Source organism: Corylus avellana, chromosome 5 (assembly GCF_965113065.1).
Source record: "Corylus avellana chromosome 5, dhCorAvel1.hap1.2, whole genome shotgun sequence".
Taxonomy (NCBI): domain Eukaryota; kingdom Viridiplantae; phylum Streptophyta; class Magnoliopsida; order Fagales; family Betulaceae; genus Corylus; species Corylus avellana.
The window spans coordinates 27,834,288-27,859,231 of NC_142494.1; the positions used below are offsets into that span (position 1 = coordinate 27,834,288).

At 35.1% G+C, this 24,944-nt stretch overlaps 2 protein-coding genes across 3 annotated transcripts; both read right to left on the bottom strand.

Annotated features, from left to right (window-relative positions):
• Positions 1 to 7,717: 7,717 nt before the first annotated feature.
• LOC148586004 (uncharacterized) lies at positions 7,718 to 9,027 on the bottom strand. Its single transcript, XM_088516990.1, has one exon. The coding sequence runs from the start codon at positions 8,800 to 8,802 to the stop codon at positions 7,759 to 7,761; it is 1,044 nt and encodes a 347-aa protein (XP_088373116.1). The 5' UTR covers positions 8,803 to 9,027; the 3' UTR covers positions 7,718 to 7,758.
• Positions 9,028 to 10,126: 1,099 nt separating this feature from the next.
• Positions 10,127 to 23,705, bottom strand: HYP1 (hyperosmolality-gated Ca2+ permeable channel 2.3). 2 transcript variants are annotated; one of them, XM_059593254.2, is made up of 11 exons: positions 23,555 to 23,705; positions 22,450 to 22,844; positions 20,973 to 21,125; positions 17,872 to 17,935; positions 17,545 to 17,754; positions 16,070 to 16,258; positions 15,162 to 15,460; positions 14,755 to 15,031; positions 13,645 to 13,923; positions 12,237 to 12,470; positions 10,127 to 10,622 (listed from the first exon to the last, which is right to left on the bottom strand). In XM_059593254.2, exons 2-11 carry the CDS (start codon positions 22,728 to 22,730, stop codon positions 10,458 to 10,460), a joined length of 2,151 nt encoding a protein of 716 aa, XP_059449237.1. In that variant the 5' UTR covers positions 22,731 to 22,844; positions 23,555 to 23,705; the 3' UTR covers positions 10,127 to 10,457. The 2 variants fall into 2 exon arrangements, with proteins under 2 accessions (XP_059449237.1, XP_059449238.1); XM_059593255.2 differs by lacking the exon at positions 23,555 to 23,705 and adding an exon at positions 23,477 to 23,532.
• Positions 23,706 to 24,944: the final 1,239 nt, after the last annotated feature.

Sequence of the window (24,944 nt, forward strand, 5' to 3'; positions counted from 1 at the left end):
AAAGCTACCAATTAAGGAGGCCGATATGCAATTATGTGCCATCTGCCATGCATGTTGACCGTGCTTTCACCATTTTCATTTCTTTTAACTGAATATTTGGATTTGATTATTAATTAATATTTCGTTCAAACAAATATATATATTCCTATTTTGGCGCTTTTAGAAATGAATATATATTTACGTACGTACTGATACAATGAAAAGAATTAACTATAATCAAACCATCACTACAACCTGACGTTTAGGACTCAAACCGGCCGTGTGAATTATGGAAGCTTTCGTCATGCCTGTTGTGTAATATTGCATTACTGGAAGCTTTATATCCGAGAATGTGATCACCAATGACAGGGAAGATATGCAAAAGTGATATTTATGACTTTATTAAAGTATTTACTTTGGAATCTGGATCTATCATTGTGACTGTACGTTAAGATCATAAGCTGCAAACTTCACGTGGTTTCTTATTGAGAATAAATAGTAACAAATTGGAAGATAAACAATGCATAATTATTAAAAGCATCAGTAATTATTTTTCAAAACGACGCTGTTTTTGTCATAATATGAACATTTCTTCCATATAATTTAGATCATCGATTAACTCTTTGTTGCAATACATCATTCATTTCTTCTTTCTTCTTCTGAAATGTTGTATCATCCTCATCTCGAGGATGCTTCATCATCTGTAGTTTTCCTTTTATTTCTTCAATCTTCATTTCCAACTTTTGTTTAGCATCTAGGGATATGCCAATTGAAGTGAATTGTTCCTCACATCATGCTAGAAACTATTTTCTTACTACTAATGTTCAAACCTTCATAGCTGTCTTCAAATCTTGGTACTCGTCGATCCATCAAGTGATAAACTCTTGATCTGACCACCTTTTCAGGCCAAAGAAAGATCATTGAGTCAACGACAATTTCTTATACAGAATAGCTTCGAATTTTTTAGAATTAATATTAATTACACATGCATGACATAGAGACAACATATATGGAAACAAATTAAATTAGAAATTTGTGTGGTCTCACCGCTCTGATCAACCAATTCTCGAGCGATAATTGAAGAGGGCAAGAAAAGAATGGAAGCCAAGAGAATGCTAATGATAAGAATGGTCGATTCAAGTACAATGAATTTGTGCTTGGCCATGACACGTGTATGTATGTGTGTGTTTGTTTGGTAATTTCTTTGCTAATATACTCATTATGAGAACAGGCCAAGTTTGAATGGCATGAAAAGAAACAGCTACGACCATATAAGAGGTGTTTTCAAAGTTTAAGAGGTGGGGATATTCAAAAAAATCCAACATTAACAATATATAATGCAATTCTAAATGTAATTTGGTCTTCTTGTGTAATATGAATAGACTTATCATAACCCTTGTAATATCTCCAATATATATGACGAGTGGCAATATTTCTTCTATATGTTTTTCAACATATATTGGGGTCAGTTAGATTTGAAGGAGTGCTTACGATTCTCATAGTTTAGACTATTTCTGTGCGGCTCCTAGTAAAAAGGTGCTACACTATGATCACGTATAAATAAAATAGACACAATTGATCTTTCCCGTCTACCATTTTTAATAAAAAAAATATGATGGAAAATTATATTAAATACATTGGTTTCTTTTGTTTTTGTGGGTATTGCTCTAAATCCATGATTACCTAATTTATGTCCCGATTTGTGATACTTTTTTTTCTAATAATATTCCTCAAATTAGAGGCATCAATTTGTATTTCAACTTATTAAGTCGGTTTTAAGTCCTAGTGACGTGATGACACCACTGAGAACTTTCTAAGCATCCACTTGTGACTTAACATGTTCCGTCTACTTTGGGTTTGGAATCTTATGTCAATTCCATCTACTCGATCTATTGACTGACTAAAAATAAAGAGAGGGCAGATGAGTAAAAGTAGCACAATGAACAATATTTCCTTATAATATAAAATGGAAGCAAATTAAATTAGAAATTCGTGGTCTCACTGCTCTGAGCCAATTGGAAATTAAGAATGGAAGCCAAGAGAATGCAAATAAAAAGAATGGTCTTCATCTTGGGTGTATCTCTAGATCTGGATTGTGTCAACCATTTCCCTCCTATTAGTATTTATAGTTGATTAAAGTACTATGAATTTGTGCTTGGGATCGTGACACGTGTGTGTGTGTTTATTGGGGATGCATGGGATTTTGGAACAGGCCAAGTTTGAGTGGTATGAAAAGCAAAAGCTACAGTAAGGGAAAAGCGAAAAGGCCGACATGCAATGTGCCATCTGCCATGCAATATATTAATTAAGATTGAATATTTAATTAATATAAAAAAAAATTAATATCAATTCATTGTTAACCAAGAAAAAAAAAACCAAAATAATTATTTCTTAATATATCTCAACAGGCACTTATCAAAATGGAACCCGGTGTTGTACGTTTTAGATCTCGAAAATTATCTATGATTGAATCTTACTAAATTTTTTCAACAATTCTTTTTTTGATGTACAACATCAAATAATCGACTTTTGTATGTTGCGTTGCATTTTATTACTAATCTTTAAAAGTTTAAGAGGTTAGGATATATATTCAAAAACATCCAATATCAAAAACAAAATGCAAATCTAAATGTAAATTGGTCATCTAAAGTAATATGTATAGACTTGTCAAAATCCATGTAATATCTCCAATATGGCTGTGTGATGACGAATGGCAAGATTTTCTCTCATACGTTTTTCAACAACGTACCACTGGGGAGCTAGCTGGTAAATATAGTTAAATTAGTAAAAAGAAAATAAAAAGGAGAGCTCGATCGGTGTCCATCAACATAATTAAACAGTAAAGTCTTTTACCAATCTTGATTTTGTTGGGATTATATATATATATATATATATGAAAAGAAGTAATTATCAAATTAACCATGTGCATTCATGTAGATCTTTATTACTAAAAATTGACTCCAAGTCTCAAAGTTGGCCGTACCATCGAATCATGCAGATCTAGCTAGCTATGTACGTAATATATATAAATGAATAAAAGTTGATGATGCTGTCGGGCTACATGAAACAAAATAAAAAAATTAGTTGTTAGAATATATATATATATATATATATATATAGTACAAAACATATAAGCGAGAAAGTTATGTCTAAGCTTAATTAATCAGTGAATAATCATGTAATATATATAAATGAATAAAATTAAAGTTGATGTTGTGGGGCAACATGAAATAAAGCAGAGAAAGTGATAGTGTAAAAACCCCTTGAGAGTCTGAAAGGAGCGAATCCTTTTGGAATTCATGGCCTTGAAGCCCATCCACAGAAATCTTAATGATAAGAAGGAAGGTTGAAGGATCATTCATGGCAAGGGAACTAGGGAAGGGACCCATCTCACAGGCTTTCCATCGCCATGCATTGCCCGTTGCGTAATACTGCATTATGGAAACTTTATACCCAAGCATGTGATGACCAGACAGGGAAGATAGGCAAAAGTGATATTGAAGACTTTGTTGAAGCATATACGTAGATAAGCAAACCTCACTTGTTTTCTTATTAGGAAGAAAATGTTGGAAGTCCCACATTGTCTGGGTATCAAGGAGATTGGCCATTTACATCAACTCTTGAGCTAGCTTTTGAGTTGAGTTAGGCCCAAGACTCATTTTTAATATGGTATCAGAGCCAAGTTCAATTAATTGGCTGTGGCCCACCGTCACCCATTGTCACACGTGTTGGCTTGGATGTCCTCCCGCCACACGTGAGGGGGCGTGTTGGAAGTCCCACATTGCCTGACTAGGGAAAACCTCAACTCTTGAGCTAGCTTTTGGGTTGAGTTAGGCCCACAACCTATTTCTAATAGAAAACAATGCAGTAGAATGAAAAACGCTAATCACATATGTATTTTCACTCTAAAATGATTAAAACTTTTCTACAATCACTTATAACGTACAATTTTACATAATAAGTAAGTAATGTAAGACTTAGTTGTTAAGGACAAAAGCAAGCAGCCCGAGTGTAAGTACACTCGGGCAGCCCACACCGGGTGTCATGAGCTGCAAAACCAGTCGGGTAACAGCCTATGCCCAGGTGACTGTCCCAAGTCTGAAGCTATCTCAATTGAGAGAAAATTGGTACCAAAGACATTCAGGGACTCTTTTCAACCACCCCTTAAGGCCAAACCCCCCCCCCCCCCCCCCAAAAAAAGAAAAAAAAAAAATTGGGTTTGGCCATAGATAGCCCTAGGGGTGGTTCGGCCACCCCCCAAGGGCCGGTTGGGGGTGGCACCGGCCACCCCCATGGCTGGGCTGGGGTGGCCGGCCACCCCCTATGGAGGAAAATGGGGTGGCCAACTACCCCATATTATTAAATTAATTTTTTAATTTTTTATTATTTTATTTTATATTTATTTTTTAAAATATATATAATATTTTATAATATTTTTTTAAATGGGACACATGGCAAGATTTAGACTGTTGGATGAAATACAACGGTCCAGATTAACAAAAAAATCCTTTAACAATTTCTCAACTATTACTGGAGATCCTTTCCGGATCATGTTTTGTGCAACAACAGCTGCAGCATGATGTCTTCTCAATTATTTTACTTTTGTATTTAATATATTAGCCTACATGTAGCTTTCCTTTTGTACTTTGTCGTTTCTAGTTTCTTTGTAATTTACCTTGTACTAAGCTTTGGCTATATATGTGAATCAACTACTCTCTTGTTGGTAAGTTAACCGGAGCTTCTTCTCAACTTTTCATTACTATTCATGAATGTCTTTTTATAAATCATTCATTCCATATGGACAACTCACATTCTCAATATATATATATATATATATATATATATATATATGAGATTGGGGTATTACACAGAAAGTTAATATGTCAAAAGATAAAGTGCATGAAACTGCTTTTACAGCACACCAATTATTATTGTTATCGGTGCGCTGCTCTTACTAATAATGTGCTGATTAAGAGTTCCGATAATTAAATATCTTTGCACTTTATTATAAGCGCTGAAAAATTTGTCAAAATGCCGAAATGCATGCGATGCTTTGGATGTTTCCCAGAGCTTTAGTAATTTATTACTGGCATAATTATTAAAAGCACCGGTAATTATTTTTCAAAATAACGCAGTTTTGTCATAATAAGAACATTTATTCCATATAATTTAGACCATAAACTCTTTGTTGCAATACATCATTCATTTCTTCTATTTTCTTCTAAAATGTTGTATCATCGATCTCCAGGCCGGATGCTTCATTCTGTAGTTTCCCTTTTATTTCTTCAATCTTCATTTCCAACTTCTGTTTAGCATCCATATATATGCCAATTGAAGTGAATTGTTCCTCACAAGTCACACCATGCTAGAATTTTATTTTTTATCACCTTCCATGGGGTTTTCCCTATATATATATATATATATATATATATATATATATGACACTAGAGTCGTAGTTGAAGGTGAGCCTGAAAATGGGCATGGATGTTAAAGTTGTAAATGAATATCAACAACATGATGATAATTGATGCGTCCACAATTCACTATCGTAATTTTGGTAATTTGGTAATATATGTACCCATCATCAAAACAATGTTTTTTTTTTTTTTTTTTTTTGGAGAAAAATCATTCTTATCTCATTAATAGAGGAATCAAGAGCATTAAAACTCTTACAATCACAGAACATAACATTCTGAAAGATCCTAGCCAAAGCTAAAAGATCAAAGTCGTAGCTAAAAGATTACACATCAAAGACGCCAACCATCCGCTAACCTATAACTAATCTTCAGTTGGAATAACAGATTTGCGCTAGGCAGACACAAACTAATGCATAGGTAGGGGTGTAAACGAGCCGAGCTTGAGCGAGCTTCCCTTGTTCAGGCTTGGCTCGTTTAAATTTTACTCGAGCTCGAGCTCGAGTCGAGCTCAAGAGCGAGCCAAAAAAATCGAGCTCGAGCTAATAATAAGTCGAGCCGAGCCAACTCGTGAGCTGGCTCTTATATTTAATTTTTTTTTTTTTTTTTTTTTAAAAAAAAAATTTAACTTCAAGTACTCTTAAACGGCTTAAGAAGTTAGTTTACATATGAGTCTTTGCTTAACCTGGCTAGTCGAGTATGGAGCATGAGTCAATACAGCAAGGCATTTGGTCTCAAAGAGAGAGGATATGCATCCTTTTATAAATAAGCAAACTTGGAGATTAATGTTTTCTTAACAATGTGGGACAAGTTAACAGGTTGCATTTAGACTGCATTGAGACAACGCCCCTTACAAAAAACTATTTTTTGAACGTCTCTCTCTCAATCCCTCTCACCAGTCACAGCGCATCTTCCACCTGAACTCTCATTTCCCACTCTCTCACTCTCGCTCATCAAACAGGTAGTGATAATGTTTGGGTCTGTATGATTCTTCAATAGTTTATGCCTTTTGCAATCTCCCTCAATAGTTTCTATTTGATTCTTCTTCCTTTCGTTTGGGTCTGCTCTAATTGAATCGAGGTCTTTTTAATGATTGTTCTCTTTCTCTCTTTGATCACGAAGGGTTTAGAATTTTTCATTCTCTAACGCTTAAATATAAATGCAATTTTAAGATTTTAATAATTATGAGATTTATAATTAATTATGTATTATATATATATATATATATATATATATATATATATATATATATACACACACACGCGCGCTTATACGAGCTTGCTCACGAGCTTAGCCGAGTCGAGCCGAACTTGCTTCGTTTAATATTCGAGTTATGATTTGTGTTCATGAAGTGCTTCATCTAATATTCGAGTCGAGCACGAACCAAGCCCGAGCTTGCTCGCGAGACGCTTCGCTCACTTAACAGCCCTATGCATAGGTAGCTCTTATTCCTCGACCCTGGGATCAAAAGGACCCCATGCCAACACACATCCTCCTGAACCCGAAAGCCAGGATATCGTTTACATCCACAACCCCATAGGTTTGGACCAAAATAACAAGCGAGGAGATCAAGAAAGAGGACATGGCCTTATTACAAGCAGCAAGAAAAACAAGAAAAATACAAGGAAAATCAAAGCAATACAACTAAAAATTTAAAAATAGGAGCACACTAGGCGGATAACAGCAGCCAGAAGAAAAGCTGATCGTGTGCTTGCCGGAAACCGGTGCGTAGATGGCGTTGGAAGCACATTGCGGTGAGACGCGTGAAAAGACCTAGCAGAAGACAGTAAACGGCAAAGCTGGCGCGGAGGAGATCGGCGGCGCACTCAAAGAAATTGGGGGGAAGTTTGAGTGAATCCCCCATGAGCGGCACCCACAAAGTATGCCCAAACAAACACCTAGCAAGAAAAAATAAACAAACAAACAAAGAACAACAATAGGGAAAAGAAAACGAAATCCAAAAACAAACACAAAAAATAAAAGAAACACGTATCGGGGAAGAGAGGGGGGGAAGGAAAATGGAGAAGGGAGGGGGGAACAGATCAAGGAAAGAGAGGGGGAAAGAGAGGAGGGGGGGAAGGGGAGAAACCCCTCCCCCTCAGCTGTGCGGTACTTCCTTAAGCTTTGCTAGGGTTTTTTAGACCATCAAAACAATGTTTGAGTGGAATGAAAAGCAAAAGCTACTATACCCAGTGGCGGACGCAGAAAATTCATCTACTGGGGGCATGATTTTTTTTAATGAATACAAAAAAATAAAGTTGAACAAAAATATAACAAACCGGATAAGTGAATAATTCAACAAAAATTTTCATTATGTTCTAGAACATATAAATAGAACTTACAATTTGTTTTGTCATGACTAACACTAATTCAATTGTCCTCGACGAGTCTTCATACCTTGGAATCGCTGCATAATCTCTTCATTACTGATGGTCTTGAATATGTCTTTCTCAATGTACGTAATCAAACAATCATTCATCCATTGATCTCCCATTCGGTTACGTAAACGATTTTTAACAATATTCATTGCTGAAAATGCTCTCTCAACAGTTGCTGTTGCAACTGGCAAAATCAATGCCAATGTCACCAATGAATAAACCAAGGGATATACGACATCCTTTTTCGTCTCTACCAATTTCTCAGCAAGTTGTCCAATCCCTTTGAGTGTTGCAAATTCATCACTAGAACGCATGTCAAAGATATATGTTTCAAGTTGGTTGTCTAAAGTAATAAGTTGAACTGCTGAAAAATCATTCGGATATAATTGAGCAAGACGAAGCAATTTCTCTTTGTTAAAAGACGCAAACAAGTCATCTGGACTCAAGCACGAAACACAGAGTAATAATTCGGAACTTGCCTCATTAAAGCGACTGTTAAGTTCTTGGAGTTGCATGTCTATAACAGTATAATAAAGCTCCACACGGTAATGATGTAAATTTTTCATGCCTTGAGTTTTTCGTCGTGATCGAGGTTGGTAAAGCTCATCCATATTGGGGACAACAATATTGTTTTTTGCACAAAACTTAGTAACTTCTTCAAATAAGGAATTCCACCCATCTTCTCTTATAGCCTGTAAGCGCAGCTTTGAAATTTTAACTAACTTCATTGCATTCACAATATCTTGATCTTTTCGTTGTAGTGCTTGAGATAACTCATTTGTAATCCCCAAAACATTTTTCATCAAATGTAAATTGAAAGCAAAGTCAAACGTCTTGAGTGATTGACTTAGTATATTTGCTTCTACTCTCTGTTCAGAATTTAAACCATCTTCAACAATGTCTTCAACCGTATCGATAACAGAAGAAAACATGGCAATAAGACTAACAATTGCACCATAATGAGAACTCCAACGCGTATCACCATGTCTCTTTAAGTTCATTTCTTGATTCAAGCCACGACCAGTTGACATTTCATTATTTTGTAGTGCTTCTATTACTTCAGCAGTTCGTTTTTCACGAAGTATGTCACGACGTTTGCATGATGCTCCAACAACATTAAAAATACTATTGGCCAAACTAAAAAAAGTTGCAATTTGAATGTGATTTTTGGCAACAGCAACTAAAGTGAGTTGAAGCTGATGTGCAAAGCAATGAACATAATAAGCAGACGAATTGTCATTCAAAATAAGAGTTTTAAGTCAATTCAACTCACCTCGCATATTGCTAGCTCCATCGTATCCTTGTCCTCGCAATCTGCTAATAGTCTATACCTACCTTAAAAAACAAAAAGAGTAACCTTTAATTGGCAGAGAAAAAGAAAATGTTTACCTACCAAATAATTGAATTTTCCAGTCAAATGTTGTCACTTAAATCTTTTCACTAGTAGAGATCCCAACCCAAATCTGAAATTCGTTCACACAAAAAAAAGTTGATGCTGTGGGTGTGGGGCTACTTCAACACATTAAATAAAGCAAACAAAATAATAATCAGAATTAAGGAAGGTTCATGGGAATGAATCCACATCCACCAATCACACTGAAGATATATATGCAAATATCACGTGTCTCCTTTTCTAGTCCCACTTTACTTGCCACAATTGTCCTTTGCGTAGATATAATATCACATATTTCTTCTCACCAACCAAACACATGAAGTACTTTGCATATCTTCACATGAGATCTCTCTTTTGTTTTTTTTCTATCTTTTATCTATCTCCCTACATAAGATGAACAAATCTACCATTGAATATATGATATCCCATAAATTCAATGATAAATTTACTAAAAATAAAAGATAAACAAGAAATAAATAAGAGATGGATTATAACACTTCTACACGGATGACTATATGTTTTATACAAGACTTTTTTCAAGTACAAAGTGATCGAACTTCCACATTGTTTTAGCGTCAATTTTTTTTTTATGAAAAAACATATTTCCTACAATCCTACTTTGAAGTGTTTGACGCAGTTGTAAATTTTGGTTAAATCAAAAATATTTTCCGTTAACTAAGAAAAAAAGTTAATGGGGGCATATAATGTCTTATGCTTTTTATTTTTGTAAAACATTTTCCACCTCCCCTAGCAAACCGGCGTGGCCACCTAGGAGATCTAGCCGGTCGCCGAATTCAATACCTTCCTTCTTTTGGCTTTTGTTGATTTTGGGTGAGTGGGGTGGTGGTATTAGTGATTTATGGTGCTGTTTTTATAGCATTTCCAGGTTCTAAGTACCAAATCCTTGAAAATGTTTTTCATACCATTTTCACCATTTTGAGCCAATTCTCGAGCTATAACTGAAGCAGCCAAGAAAATGCAATGAGAATGCCCATTTACGCCATATTTGCAACAAAATTTACAAAAATGTAATACATAAATGAAGTAACAAAATTTAAAACCAATTCTGACTGCTCATCTGCTGTTGCACTCTGTTTTAATTAACTGATGTTCAACTTGCTGACAGTTTAACTAACTTCAACAAACTATGACAGTTAACTTATTCGGCTGACAAAATTAATGTAATGAGAATGCCTACAACCAAAGCAACGGTCTCCTCACAGAAAATATAATGCACAAGATGACATAATCTACAAACAATGATCGCAAACTCAATAAAAGCAGACAAAACACTCAGACTTGAGCAGCATGAAGAAGAAGAGGAGAGTTGCGCCCATCAGAGCTTCCGGGGTATTGGATTGGCATCAGGGTTGGACCTTTATATGCAGTGACTAATTCTTTATAAAATTCGGCAATGGAAGGTTCATTCAGGTCCTCTCTATCTTTCTTTACCAAACACTGCACAACACACCATTTTAAGGCCATTTCTGGTGAGGCATCCATCAAAAGAATGCACAACAAAAATATTTGCATTGAAAACAAAAACATTAATTGGAAAAGAGAATTTGAGGGGCCATAAAGCAACTTATAACTTGATAATATACTGGTGTAAAAACTTTTAAATTATAAATTTCATGACTATGACATGGGAAATTTATAAGGTCAATCCCACACTGAACAGCTTCAATTCTGCCTGCTTCACTAGGATATTGAGCAGCAAAAGTGCCTAAGCATTTAGCAAGAGTGACATTAATTAATAGGCTGCAACTACACCAGCGTCAAAGAACTCAGAATCATGTACAAGGTGGAGATCAGGGGAAGTACAGAGGGCAATGAAAGAAGTCCACAGCATGTAGAAAATTATTTGCAGAAAAAGCATAATTCTGAAATGGTGGTCAAGGCCAAAAATACCACATATTATCATGCGTTGCCACCACAATCTGCTTACATTTTTGTTGGACTGGGAGTTTATGTAGATATACCGAGGTACTTTCTCTCAATCATCGATCACTAAAACCTGGAACTTTGAGTAATACATTCCAGCAACATGAAATAGTACCAGCAAGCGGAATTTAATGTTTCTCTATTGACTGACAGTCTGGTTATAATATCTAACCAAGGTGTTCATTTTTCCTCTCAATAAATTCCACTTCAAGTTTCATGAGATCTCTCCCGTGCATTTCAAAAAGTTCGTGGAGAGTATGCATGCTTCCTTTACTTTTCATTTCTTGAAGATTTTTGTAAATGAAATGTGAGATCAGTTGTTGAATTGTTTGGATCTGAATTAAACTTATATAAGAAAGCTGTTTGCAGAATGCTTACATTCCATGCTAGGATCTTAAGAGAAACCCTAACCCTAATCCTAATGGACTGTATCAAAATGAGACCTACAAAGAAGCTTAAATAGATACCAAATATAAAATTTATACTATGCATTACTCCAAACCATGGAAATGGATCAATATGTCCCCCTACTACTACGCAACATTATAATAACATCCTTATACCCTAAAAACTAATAGAAACACTCTGAAGCCCTAAGTCCAATAATTATGCATTACTAAAATAAATATATTGAACTTTAGATATAGTCAAGCTCCAAGTGGATCACGTTGCAGTTTCAATGAAAGTCTTTGATAAAGTTGTGGTAGTTATGTGCCATTCCATGGAGAGATGTAAAGGACACATGGAATACTGTGGCACATTCTACTTGGATTAGCACACCTTTGATATTAGTTTGTCGCCTATTATTTCTCAGATTGTCAATTGACTCTTGGCTTTAGCTTGCACACCAAAATTAAAGAGAAGCAAGATTTTCTAAGCAAGACACGTACAACAATATAAGAACAACCATGCACCAAATAAGAAGATACAATAAAAGATATAAAAGAACAGGACCATTTCCCAGGCTTCAGATATGCAATAAAGAGCTAGCCATTATAGGGGGGGTGGGGTATACGTGAATAAAAAATGAAAGGATAAAAAACTACAGATGACATATTAGCCAGAACATTAAAATTGGGGCATCAGGAAAACAAATAGATAAATTAAAATAAATTTGTTTGCCAGTACCTCTTGAGGATAGGCTTTGAATATGGGTAAAAACCGGTTCTGGCAGTACTCATTGAAAAGAAGTGTGAGAACTGGAAGAGGAACAATTAAACTGGCAGCTAAAGGAACCTTCTTAAGCCCAAATATACCAATAGCAATAACATGCATCAGTACCAAAGAAAATATTGTTGAATAGTGCACTATAGGCCAAAGCTTTCCACCAGTTTCATACTTGGGTGCAAACACGTTCAATAGCTGTGCAAAAATTTCAGTAAAAACAGTTAATAAAAAGTAGGTTAAAAACATTGGAAAATAATAATATTACCTCCTCAACCAAAATTTAACATTATAAATGGAAGGGAATATCAAGTAAGTAGTACAAACAAGTCCTTCAAAACTCAGCACTCTCAAAAATCTTGCTTTCTGATTAAAACTTTCGTAAGGATGGTGACAGTTCCATATGGATCCCATACAAGTCTTAATGGTTCATTCCAATTGCCCTTATCCCCATAATGGTTCATTCCGATTGCCCTTATCCCCATAGCGTAGCTAACAAATAATAGTGCTCTCTCTCTCTGTTGGGGGTTGGTGTAAGGTTGGGGCGACACTATTTATATTTATATTGAAAAGGGAGGAGCACAAAAAGTGATTAACCCTTTGCACCAATATACTTATGTTACACAATATGCAATTTGGAACTTCAAATTGTTTTCCAACTGAAACTCTTTTCATATTTTTCAGAGGGACTAAAAAATATTTCATGGAATAAATTTTTTACACCAGTATTATTTGCTTCTTTTGTTTAGCTTCTCTGCACTTATCAATGATATGAATTACTTATAAAAAAAATAAAACTGAATTTTATTTTTCCAAAAAAGAAAGTATCAATGTATCTTTGTTACGAAAAAGATCATCCGACAAACCAAAGGGAAAGCAAAATCCAAAATGAAGAGTAGAAACACCTCCAATTACATATGTTCATTGTCTCATCACTTGTTTTCAGGTTTTAGAATTGGATAAAAGTGATTAGTTCTAGACATTTAAGGTCAAACAACTCAATTAACATAAAAATAATATAATCAAATTCATATTTCTAAATATATATAAAAATAAAAAATAAAAAAATAAAAAAATAAAAACCACCCAAAGTTTTTATTTTGTATATTTGGTTAGGCCATACATCAATTAGTGACTTGAATAACTTGACTACAATCTTAGATTTGTTTACGCATGCAATAGGATTGGTAAATCAAGGTGGGTAGCATCGTGAAAGGTGCACATAAAAAACTTGTTTTTCCTTTTCTTTCTTCTTCTATTAGAGATGGAGCCTTTTTTTTTTTGGTGCTACGTAAATAAGAGAAGATGGGTGAGTGAAGCTCATAAGTGAAAGAATGACTTGAAGATTTAAAAAGGAAGGCATTCCACTAACCTGGTTGCGGTAGATGATGTATCCCATACAATAGTAAACCAAGAGAAATGGCAGAATTAGAGGAGCAAGGAAGAAGTATGTTACACCAAGAAGTCCAAAGAAGAGAATCTTGGGAATTACACTGTGGTAAGGAATTGATGGAACCTCAAATTCATCACCAGCTTTTCCAGTAAATACTCTTTTGAAGTAACTGCGCAAAAGGGGAGTCAATCGAAAGAGTTCTGATGATGATAGACTCGTCCATCCAGATGTCACAACATAGGCAATGAAGAATGATGCCTGCATCAAAGTAAAGAACCCATTTCTTATCGTCAAACATAGTTTAAAGAAATGGTTTCAACAGTTTAGGCCAACATTTAAAGCCAAAAGGATATTTCCTGAAAATTGATACAGGCTGAGTGCTAATTAATGATAGATTATTTTTATGTTCATCACTTTTCAATTGGAAGATAATAGAGATAAACCCACCACTCACTTGAAAAAAAAAAAAAAAAAAAAGGAGATAAGGAAAAGAAGAAGATAAAACAATTGCGTGCAGCATCTTCATACTAGACCCTAGAGAGTGAAACTGTTATAAAATCTGCATATCCAGAATAACATTTGGTGCACAGAAAACCGCATCATTGGATGAGTCTTCCAAAGATTAATAACGTCAACTACCTCAAGTACTCAAGCATGCATAAAGAGATCTCAACTCAGTACAAGACAATGTTAGCCAAGTTACTTGAAACTTTTTAACAGCAAGGATGAAATATAATGCGTCAGGTTTGCAAATCCTTAAATGACCGTAAATTTAAACCAATTCAAAGTCATTGCCTTAATCACTGTGTTCCCTTCTGAACCAAAGTTCCACTTTCATTGCAGCTATTAAGAATGAGTTACACTTGGCAAAGACCATAACCCTTTATTATTTGAATAGATGAAATAGCAAAATGCAGTTTGAGAATTAGGCATACACACCACAACTTTAAGTTGGCAATGATGACGTTGCAACATAGGGAACATCTCTATGAACTGAGTTTAGCCTTTTACTTATTTACAGAAAAATATATAAATCTTAATAGAAATATTCCAAAGATTTCCAAACTATTAATGGAAATATCTACTCACCTGTCCCGGAACAGCTTCAGCTAGTACGCTGGGAATCTCTTTGGGCTCAAGGAAGATATTGACCTGGTAGAGAGCTGATCCTGATAGTACATTTGCAAAGAAAATGTTCCATATAGTAAACCACAATACTTTGATACATGCACTTTTTTCTATTCGACTGTGAGAGATATATCCTTGGATGGAGGAAAACATTATCATGATGGGTGGCACAAAAGACAGGAACATCTGAAGAATGAGACTTGGAAGATATCCTGTTATCACTTGACTGACAACGGTTCTGCAAATCAACACAGCACATTCTTCTATCATATCTTAGAAAAGCCTAAATTTTTTAACAAAATATCTGGCATGCTTCAATTTTGGAAGAATGAGATTCAATCACTAAAAAAAGCAGGATTTCCACTTACAGATCTAGTATGCTTTCCAGAAAAGGGAACCAGGTCTCCAATTGATCAAGATTAGTAAGACCTTGAACTAATACAACTGGAATAAGAAATAGAATTGTAAGAGAAACACATGCAATAAACACCACCAGCTTGCAGATCCAACTTTTTGTGTAAGAAGCAGAGAAGAAAGGCCAGTGAACATCTTGAGGTTCAGGAGCTCGCTCAGTGAGCCACTCTGTAGGTTTGACTCCTTGTTGGATGTGTAATGCTACTGCAGCACCAAGCCGTGACTTGAATGACACAAAGGCAGCAGGAACTTCCTATGAAAGTTGAAAGGCAAACAAGAAAAATTAGCGCTATTAGATATCATCTTCATATTAACTCAATTAATATAGAAGTCATCTATTGGAGTGAATAGAAAGTATGCATGTCAATGCACACATACCTAAAGTTAGAATGTGGTCAACATTGTAAAATTCAACAGATATGGAAACTTTATGCAATCAATTTTTTTTTTTTTTTGTTTTTTTTTGTTTTTAAACATCATTCTATTCACATCAACACTAGCTTACTGATTGATATTGACAAAAGTGGAAGCAAAGGAAAATAAAGAAAAGAAGCAATGATGTCTTCTTTTCTACAAAATCAGCAAGCTATCAAATAGCTTCTACACAAAAGTAACTAAAAGTTTCAATAGTTCACCATTCAAAGTTGTTTTCTCATTACATTCAGTCCTCTTTTATAATAGAGGATACAGAACTACAAAAGAAAGAAAGAAATAATAGATAATGAACCAAAAAACTCTTAAGTAGCTTCCATAGAAAATAACTGTTCATAAAATAATATTCCCCCTCCCTTTGTTCCCGGATGAAAAAAAAACTGCTAATAAAATAATATTATTTTCTTTATCAAAAAGTGAATAGCTCTACCTTCCCTGCTAATGAAGATTGTTCTAATCTCAAATTATCTTGCAAATCTTCCAACTTCTTTTCGTAATAATCTAAAACATCAACTTTGCGTCCAAAAAGTCCCAAAAAGCCATCACGCTTGAACTCTTGTGGAGTATGATTCTTCAGTTTCAAGTGGGCAATCCTTCTGTAGAGCTTCTCTGCATCACTCTGCAAAGAATAAGCATACCGTTGCTAGAGCTAAAGAAGAAAGAAATCACAATAATTTTTTTTAAAATAAAACAAATAAGAAGAGAAATCCAGAATGGTGAATGTAGCCATATCAAGTTCTTAATGTAGAAAAAAAAATATTTACATGTTTCATTTTAAATTCTATTTCTGTATATTGTGATGCAATTAGAAGATAGTTCTAAGTAACCATATAATGAAATAATAGATAGGGACTATAGGATCTCTATACATACATAATAACAACTTCACATACATGTGCATGTAGATATATATATTCACCCACACCCACACACACACACTTCCGAATTCAAGAAAAAAAAATATCTTAGCATTGTATATCTTGAAATTTACAAAATTTATTGGAGCATTCCTCCAGAATTTCGATACTACATTTTTTTAGAAGAAAAAAAAAATTTATATATATATATATATTTGAATAGAGATGGCAAGAATCTAAGAATTTAGATATCTTCATGGGATGACATTTTCACACTTGCAAATAAAATAAAAACTTCTTGATCTGTCATGCCTTGTCTCACCCCATCAATCATTTTACAGCTAATAACAAGCAAAAACTATAACTTTTTAAGATTGCCTTTATTCACTTTAAACAAAGCAAGTCTAATGCAGGTTGATCTTGAAAGACTGCATTCTCAACGACAAAAGTGCACCAATACAAGCTAACCATTCAATGCATTAGGAGCGGAAACTTGTTGAACGATTATTATAATGATATCACAGGAAACAGGAGCATAGAACATCACACAAAAAGAAAATACATGCAGAAGCATCAACTGTCCATGCTCCAGATCGTAACCTTTAATATTTAAAATGCTAATACCAAGTCCAGCATGAATATTGTTTGCTAATGAACTATAAAAGATTCATCAGCAAAGTCACCATTCTAAATTTTTTATTTTCTTTTTACAATGAAAATATATGACTTAATCATCAAAAATCCAGAGCTCAAGACCATTCAATTATTAGTTAATGAAAATGCTGAATGAACGATTCTGAGATGATGGTACCAATATGTACCACAGAATTCATGCTTCACTGAGCATTCTGTGGATCTCATCCAGATTGGTTAATAAATAAATGTCACTCAAACATAGACATTTCAAAAGATTAACTAGCAGCCTATAAAAAACAACTGAGACATGCATACTATTGTACATGAAGCAAAAGATTGAGCTATAGTGATAAATTTGAACCACTGTAAAGGCAAAAGACAGGGACAATCAGAAGTTCACATGGATGCTTACAATAAGACCCTGAAGTTTGCTACTTCGATGAACCACTGAAAGCGAAAGATAGGTAGAAGGGTGATTCTCTGTAAAGAAGCTCTCAACAGTTTCACTGCAAGTACTCCCAGACGGGACAGGGACACCACGTACTAATATTGTAAACTGATGAGGCTGAGGTTTGGAAGAGTAAAAGTAAGCAATTCTTTTTGCTGAAATATATCTGTACTCCTGCAGATCATAAAGTCACCAAGCTAAGATTTCTCAATGCTTTTTTTTTTTTTTTTTTTGACTTTTTCAATGAACCAGAATGTCTGATGGCATAAGCAAGCAAATTCGAACACTTACGTAATAAAGAAGATAGCAGACAACTCCTGTGAAGAGATATGCAGCACAAAAGTGAATCCATAACCTTGAGAAAGGCCAAAACTAGTCATCAGGGTTTCCTCAGCATAGCTTAGCTAAATGCTTACTTGAAAATAAAATATAATTCATATAAACTTGGAGGTAATTATTCCAATAAAAACTTTAAGATGAGACATTTCTACAAATGAATACAAAGCTGAACCAGGAAGCTATTAATGGAAAGTTACTAGAGAAGAAAAGGCAATGAAGAAACCAAGTATACACCTCTAAACGTCTGCATATGCGTACACCTCATGAAGAAGTAGTCAAGGTAAAAGAGGATAATATGGTGAGGAAGATTACTCTCCAGGTAAGAAGAATAGATAGTTTTAGACTAATTCATTATCAACAATGGAAATGTGGGACTCCAATAAAGTTCGAGCCACATGACTGAAAATTTTATCAGCAATACCAATATATCAAGTTGGAGCCAGTATAAAAGTACATGTGTAACAGACTTGCAGGGTTCCACCCTAACAAATTAACCCATTTGCTTGCTTGGGTAGAAACATTTCTTGTACTTTTATTTTCTACTAACAATCAAGGAATGGAAATGAACTGAAACAACTGTAAATTACCTTAATAGTATGCAAATAATTCGGAAACCTATTTAACGGAGAAAACAAATATGAGAGAATTAGAGGTATGGACACAAAAACGAATTAAATTTGGGAGCCTTTGAAAATACAGGAAATTAGCACTTCATCTCCCCCTCACTTTAACTTTAAATTGTAGGCCTCACACTAAACGTGGCAATTCGTGTACGCGTATCAGGTTCAGATCATATCGAGTTATTGGTATAGACTATATTAAACGAGTCAAATCCTTCAACCCTGACTCGGCCCATTTAAATAAGGAATTAGGATCCTCTCCAGTTCAAATAAACTAGAGATTATCTAGTTAGTTATATTTGATGGGCATTTTTGTCCCTCAAAAAGTAAAAAGACAAAACTACCCCTCAAATATAACTAATTGAATACTCTCCAGTTCATTTGAACTGGAGAGGATCCTGTTCCTCAAATAAGCAGGTAACACAACATGATCTCACATAACCCATTTAATACACAACCCGCATAACTCATTTAATAAACAAAATTCTCAATTATTGAGCATAAAAATGCCATTTTATACAAAGATATTGGCATAATAATTCTCAATTATTGAGCATGAAAATTAATTGTATTGCCAAAGTTATATCTTTATAGCTAGGGATGATCGAGTCATCATTTACCCATGCTATACAATAGAAATTGTTTATGACAACAAAATAAATGTCTATTCATACAAACATTTAATTTTAAACCTTCAACTGGTAAGCAGCTGTAGAACTAGAATCTCATAAGCATCCTAACCATCGAATTTTACATCTCAATGCAAGTCATGCAAACATTTTTGTGTCCAAGGATTGTTTTTTATTAGGCATACTCAATTTACTTTCCACAATAAATGATGCCCTACACCATAGTTTTCTACCAATAAAATTCAGCCAAGAGCTATTCCATTTTATGTTGTATCTATTTTCTGTACTCATCACCAAACTCAAAGGCTTTCAATGGGAGAGAGAGAGTTACGGAGATGGAGGATCCGAGCCTAGAGGTTGGAGGTGCGAACCTACAGCTGCGAGGTGGAATGACAATGGCATGAGCTTCAATTCACCGTTCACGGTGAGGGAAGAGTGAAAGTTTCAAGAGAAGAGATATGAGCAAGGGAAAGGGAGTGAGAGGGACAGATGAGTGATTCAAGCATGCGAGTTGAGAATGAGTCACGAAGGGTTTTTTTTAATGGTACAATTTTTTAATATATAGATATATTAGTTTATATGGGTTATGCCAGTCACTCATGGGTTAAGTGGGTTGACCTGATTATTAACTGGGTATAATTGGGTCGACCCGATTTGACCCAAATTCTATTGTATTAAACCATAACCTGCTAATCTCATGTTAGATTCATGGGCCGTGTCAAAAATTGTCGCCCTACCTCACACCCAGCCATGTATGCAATAAAAAGTATCTTGTGCAGAGCCATCTACATCACCCCCCCCCCCCCCCCCCCCCCCAACACACACACACACACACACACACCTAAAAAGAAAAGCCTTCAACCACCGCATGCTTTTGCTTTATTATCGTAACGACACGCTAGCCATATTTGTTCTATCACTCTAAATAACTAGTCAAGTAGCAATTAGAGTTCCCTAGAGTCCAAAATTACCTAATAAGGAACCAATGTGAGACTTAGCACACATTAGCTTCTTTATAATTCACCCACTTCATCTGGGCACTTCATCTGGGCAATTCATCTTCTCAATGCAGGACTAACTTCATGGGGTGTCACAATTATTGTATTTCTAGGTCACAAGAGAAATTACCATTATTCCATCAATATCCCATAATCATGTAGCAGACAATGAAGGACAACTAAATGAGTGGACACAACCATCCAAAAAAACATGCACAATGGGATGTAGACACCCGATTAATTGAACCTGAGACAAGCATTTACTCTTTCAGAAGCACACTTTGGAATGGATTTTCATAGGTCAGGAAAGGAGGACATAATATTTCATAACAGTTCACTTTTATCCTAGCTTGAACACCACCTCCTTGCCCATGACCAAGCAAAAACAAAGTGAGAGAACCCTCCGACTGAGTTGTCATACTGAATGGTAAACAAAAACATGGCTTCCTCTTTACCATATATTCTTGTCTTTTACCTATCCACTCTATGGTAACCATTCTGAAGCAGACAACTGAAAGCATATAAAGAGGAAAACATAAAATCCAGAATAATTTGGGGAAATTTTTTTTTTTTTTTTTTTTTGATAAGTAAAATAAACAAAATTTGTTTAAAGAAACAAATACATGCATCAGCTGGGAATTTTGGGAAATATGATGCAGTTTTATACATGACAGCATTAGAAACAGGAAAGTATGAGTAAACACCAGAAAATATGTGATGTATCCAGTTCATGCCATGCGACTCCTTAATTATCAGTGTCGTTCTGCCCAAGAAAGACACTGTTCATCTAGCGAGCTGATACGTACCAGTTTGAGCCATCGGTAACATTTGAAATACTGAATGAGTCCAAAGACTTGCTTGCCAAATCAGAAATATCATGACTCAGTTGATCTCCCAAATAATTAACTGGAAGAAGAACAAAGATCCCAACAATCCCACCAACAGTAAAAACTTTCAAACTACATAAAGCAAAAAAAAAAAGTATGGATCAGTTGAAGATATTGTGTATGCTAAGATTAGAAAGAAATGAAGCTCTGTAATTACAAATCAGTAGGACAACCACTATAAAATACTTGAAGGGGATGCTGGGAATAGGGGAGCTAATGAATGCATTGGAAAAAAGGTGTTTGACACAGTGAAAGAGGGCAAAAATAGGAATGTTGCATTGGATAGAGGATAAATTTAAAGTAACATAGTATCATGGTAAAAAAACAAAGAGGATAATACCAAAATACACACGCAAGAGATACAATATTGGTTACGGCAGGAGCTCCTAGTTCATCAACACGTGCAAATCAGGAGAGAAACCGGATAAATAAGGCCTGAGTTGAAAGTTGAAACAAGAGCACAATAGCATAAAGAAAGGTCCTCTTTTTTGTGAAAAGGGCTTAGGTTTTCTTATTTGTTTAAGGGCAAAAGTAGGATTAACAAGTGGCATCGTCCTTTCCCTTCCAAACTTGCACCCTATGCATTCCAGTCTTATCATAAAAAAGATACTAGTAATGTAACCATTGAGTAATGCACAACATATTTCTAGTCAAGTGAGGTACAATAAGTTCATTGACAGTGCAAGTTATGACAACCACAGGCCTTGAAGAACTTCCACACTCATATATTGATGGAACAAGCCACAACTTGGTTGGTTTTCAATCATGTCCCCTGAAAGGGATACAGAGACTCTAATTGGACAATGTGGAATCTGATAGCATGCAAGTAGCACTGCTTCTTTTTTTTTTTTTCTGTTATCCAATTCCAGGAAAAATTAAAAATGTTAGAAACAAAAAGAAGGCTAGCCTCAGGCCTGCAGGTGCTGCCTCCAAGTGTTTCTACTCAGCCACATCCCAAAATGTAGCAATTTCAAAGTGAGAGATGCAGTGCATGATAAGATAGTTCACACTTTTGGTCTACTTAACACTTTTGTTGAAGTATTTGATTAAATGATTAAATTTACTTTTTCCTATCAGCTTAAGCTTTTAAGACAAGTGATGATTTAATATGATATCAGAGCCAAAGGTCTAGAGTTTGAACCTTAACTTCGTCATTCACCCCCATCTAAAGGATGAGAGTTGTAAATTCATCTACTCCAAAGCTATTAAAAGTCTCTAGGATTTAAAAATAGCATTATGTCAATATTGATGCATGTATGCATAAACAAAATAACGCTATCTCATCAGAATAATAGTTGAGCACACTGAATCAAAGAGCTGAGAGGTTTAATTAACTTATAGAGTATGCAACAAAATTGCATTTTTCAAATTAGCAGCATGAAAAGACCTCAGTTACCTGAAGGTAAAAATACGCATAAAGACCACAGCATCCAGGCCCACGTCCGACAAGAGTTCTTCTTCGGAGGGCTGCCATGCCCTTTTGACCCAACCAGCAGTTGGTAATAAACTTTCCAAGTGGAATTGACCTCTCTGTTGCGTTTCTCCTTCAGCAACCAAGCGTGGTGCATAGACAGTGATGTTACCTGGCTGCTTCCTCAGTATAGAATACAGAACAAAAAACAAAAAACAAAGGCAAAGATTGATCCCAACAGAAGTTAAGAGAGCTGAAAGAATCATTCCTCCAAAAGAAGCTTGAATTCACTCTTTGAACTCCTCAAAACCAATAACTCAACATCCACTTGGGAAGAGTAGGCAAGGGCATCCAATCAGAATCCCTAAAGACCAAAAAAACTGCAAAAAGGTAAGAAGATTGCTTTAGAACTTTATTAAGTGTGACAGCAGGGTACATTATTTAATCCTGACACCAGAATCAAACTGGACTACAATTATTTTTTTCCATTATAACGAAACAAATGCTCAGAGAGTAGGAATGAGATGCAGCCTACAAATTAATTGGGAATAAGTATAAATTCTAGCTTGGTGGTTCAGCACATTGATAAAACATCACTTTAAATTGTTCATTTCATGAGTTTTATACGCTTTGTTTTACAGGATGCTCACCTTTTGGGATCAAACAATTGGGGTAGGATACTTCGAACCCATTTTACTCAACAACCAATCCGTGACAAGCATTCAATGTTACCCAGAAACTACTAGTGCTGATGAGTAAAAAAAAATCCAACACCCAAAAAACAAAAAAAAAATCCCGCTTCCAAAAATTGACATCATTTCCATTATCCACAAGCAATACAGCGATTTCCCCTCGCGAAACTGCCTTCTCAACGTAAATCACAGTGAACCAACTCAATTGTCATTAGACGCCCATATAACCCCAAGTAACAAAAACAACAAACCAATATTAGAAAACACAGGTAAACGGACTCTCGGACATACAATTATACATCAAATTACAAACATTGGACCTCGTCTAGCAAAGATCAGACAACATCAATAACTCTTCTTTTTCAAATGGGTGGCATAAAAAGATTGAAAGATCGGACCTTGTTAAAATTTGAAGAGTGAGAAAATGAGCAAACCCAGATGTTGCACAAGCAGCAGAAGTGGCCTGCTTCTGTGAATCTCTTGGTTGGTTGTTTCCATAAATGTTTCCCACCAAGCAGCTATTCAGTGAGCCTAACCGACAACAAATACTTTATTGAAAAAAAGTTATCGAATGGCGTGATCCTTTATCATTATCTTAATCGAATTAGATATTTGCATTTACCATTATCTCAATATTAATTCATACTTAAATTATAATAAACTTTATAAGATCCTATTATCAGTTATCAAATTATCCATATGGCACTCAAGGCTCAGTCCTAGTGGGTGGCCGGCCAAGATTTTTTTAGAACATTCTATTTTGTATTTTTAAAATTTTATCACTATATTTATATATATTTTTAAATTGGGTTGGATCTATTCTATTAAACTCTTCTACTAAAAATGCATGTAATAAGTAAAATACATGCTCTAAAAATAATTTTTTTGAGTGTAATTTAGAAGAAACTTTCTTCAATCGAGGACTTAAAAAAACTAATTATCGACATAAGAGGCCCAGGAACGTGCTTTATTATCGGATCCCGAGGCTTTTATTGGTCTTTTCTGGGGAAGCAATCGAGAATGGCAGTGGCTAGGAAACTGCTTAGAATTTGCTGAGAAAAATAATCAAACAGAAAAAAAGTAAATATAGAGAGAAACCTCTGACTTTTATTTGGAAACCCATGTAGAGACAGAATTTTCTTTATGGCACCCCAATTCCCATGACACACCGCGCTTGCATGTCTACAGTCCACCCTGTAAATCTAATGGAAATTTTATGAGCATCTTTTTTCCCAATTATGGCCTTATTTGGTTGGAAAAATTCTATATATTATATTCTTATTTTGACTTTGTTTTATTGGATTGGTGTAATAATTTTATAAGTTTTTTATTAGCATTTATTTAAAATAAAAATAGAAATTCAAAGGTTGACGTATCCCATCCCATTAGCCCAAATAAATGCAAGTGAGATTAAGATAGTACATTCTGGGTCGATCAAGGAAGGTAGCGTATATGGGTACTTGGGATTGAGTAGAGCATAGGTTCAATAACCGGGCTTGGAAAAGAGAATGAGAATCTCGTTCAGCAAGAGGCTGGGTTTTTGGTCTTTCTACGTTTCAAGTGCCACTCCTTTGGTTAGTACTCCAAATTGGATTTCTTTCTTGTTGGTTCGAAGTTACTCATTAATAATAACTTTTATGTGACCCGTCGCAAATCATGTCTTTTAACGCTCCACCAATAAGAGATAAAAAAGGGAAAAATCCACATAACCCCCTCAAACTACCACTCAATTAACAATGTCTCCTCCAAACTTTCAATTGTGACAATGTCCCCCCAAACTACCAAAAA

What these genes read in the sequence shown, in the direction of transcription:
- LOC148586004 (XM_088516990.1), bottom strand. Translation starts at nt 8,802, where the DNA reads ATGTCAACTGGTCGTGGCTTGAATCAAGAAATGAACTTAAAGAGACAT.
- HYP1 (XM_059593254.2), bottom strand. Translation starts at nt 22,730, where the DNA reads ATGATTCTTTCAGCTCTCTTAACTTCTGTTGGGATCAATCTTTGCCTT. An exon ending in GTTACCGATGGCTCAAACTG is followed by an intron (nt 17,936 to 20,972) that starts GTACGTATCAGC and finishes GCCTTTCTCAAG; the next exon opens with GTTATGGATTCACTTTTGTG. An exon ending in AATCTTCATTAGCAGGGAAG is followed by an intron (nt 15,461 to 16,069) that starts GTAGAGCTATTC and finishes CAACTTTCATAG; the next exon opens with GAAGTTCCTGCTGCCTTTGT.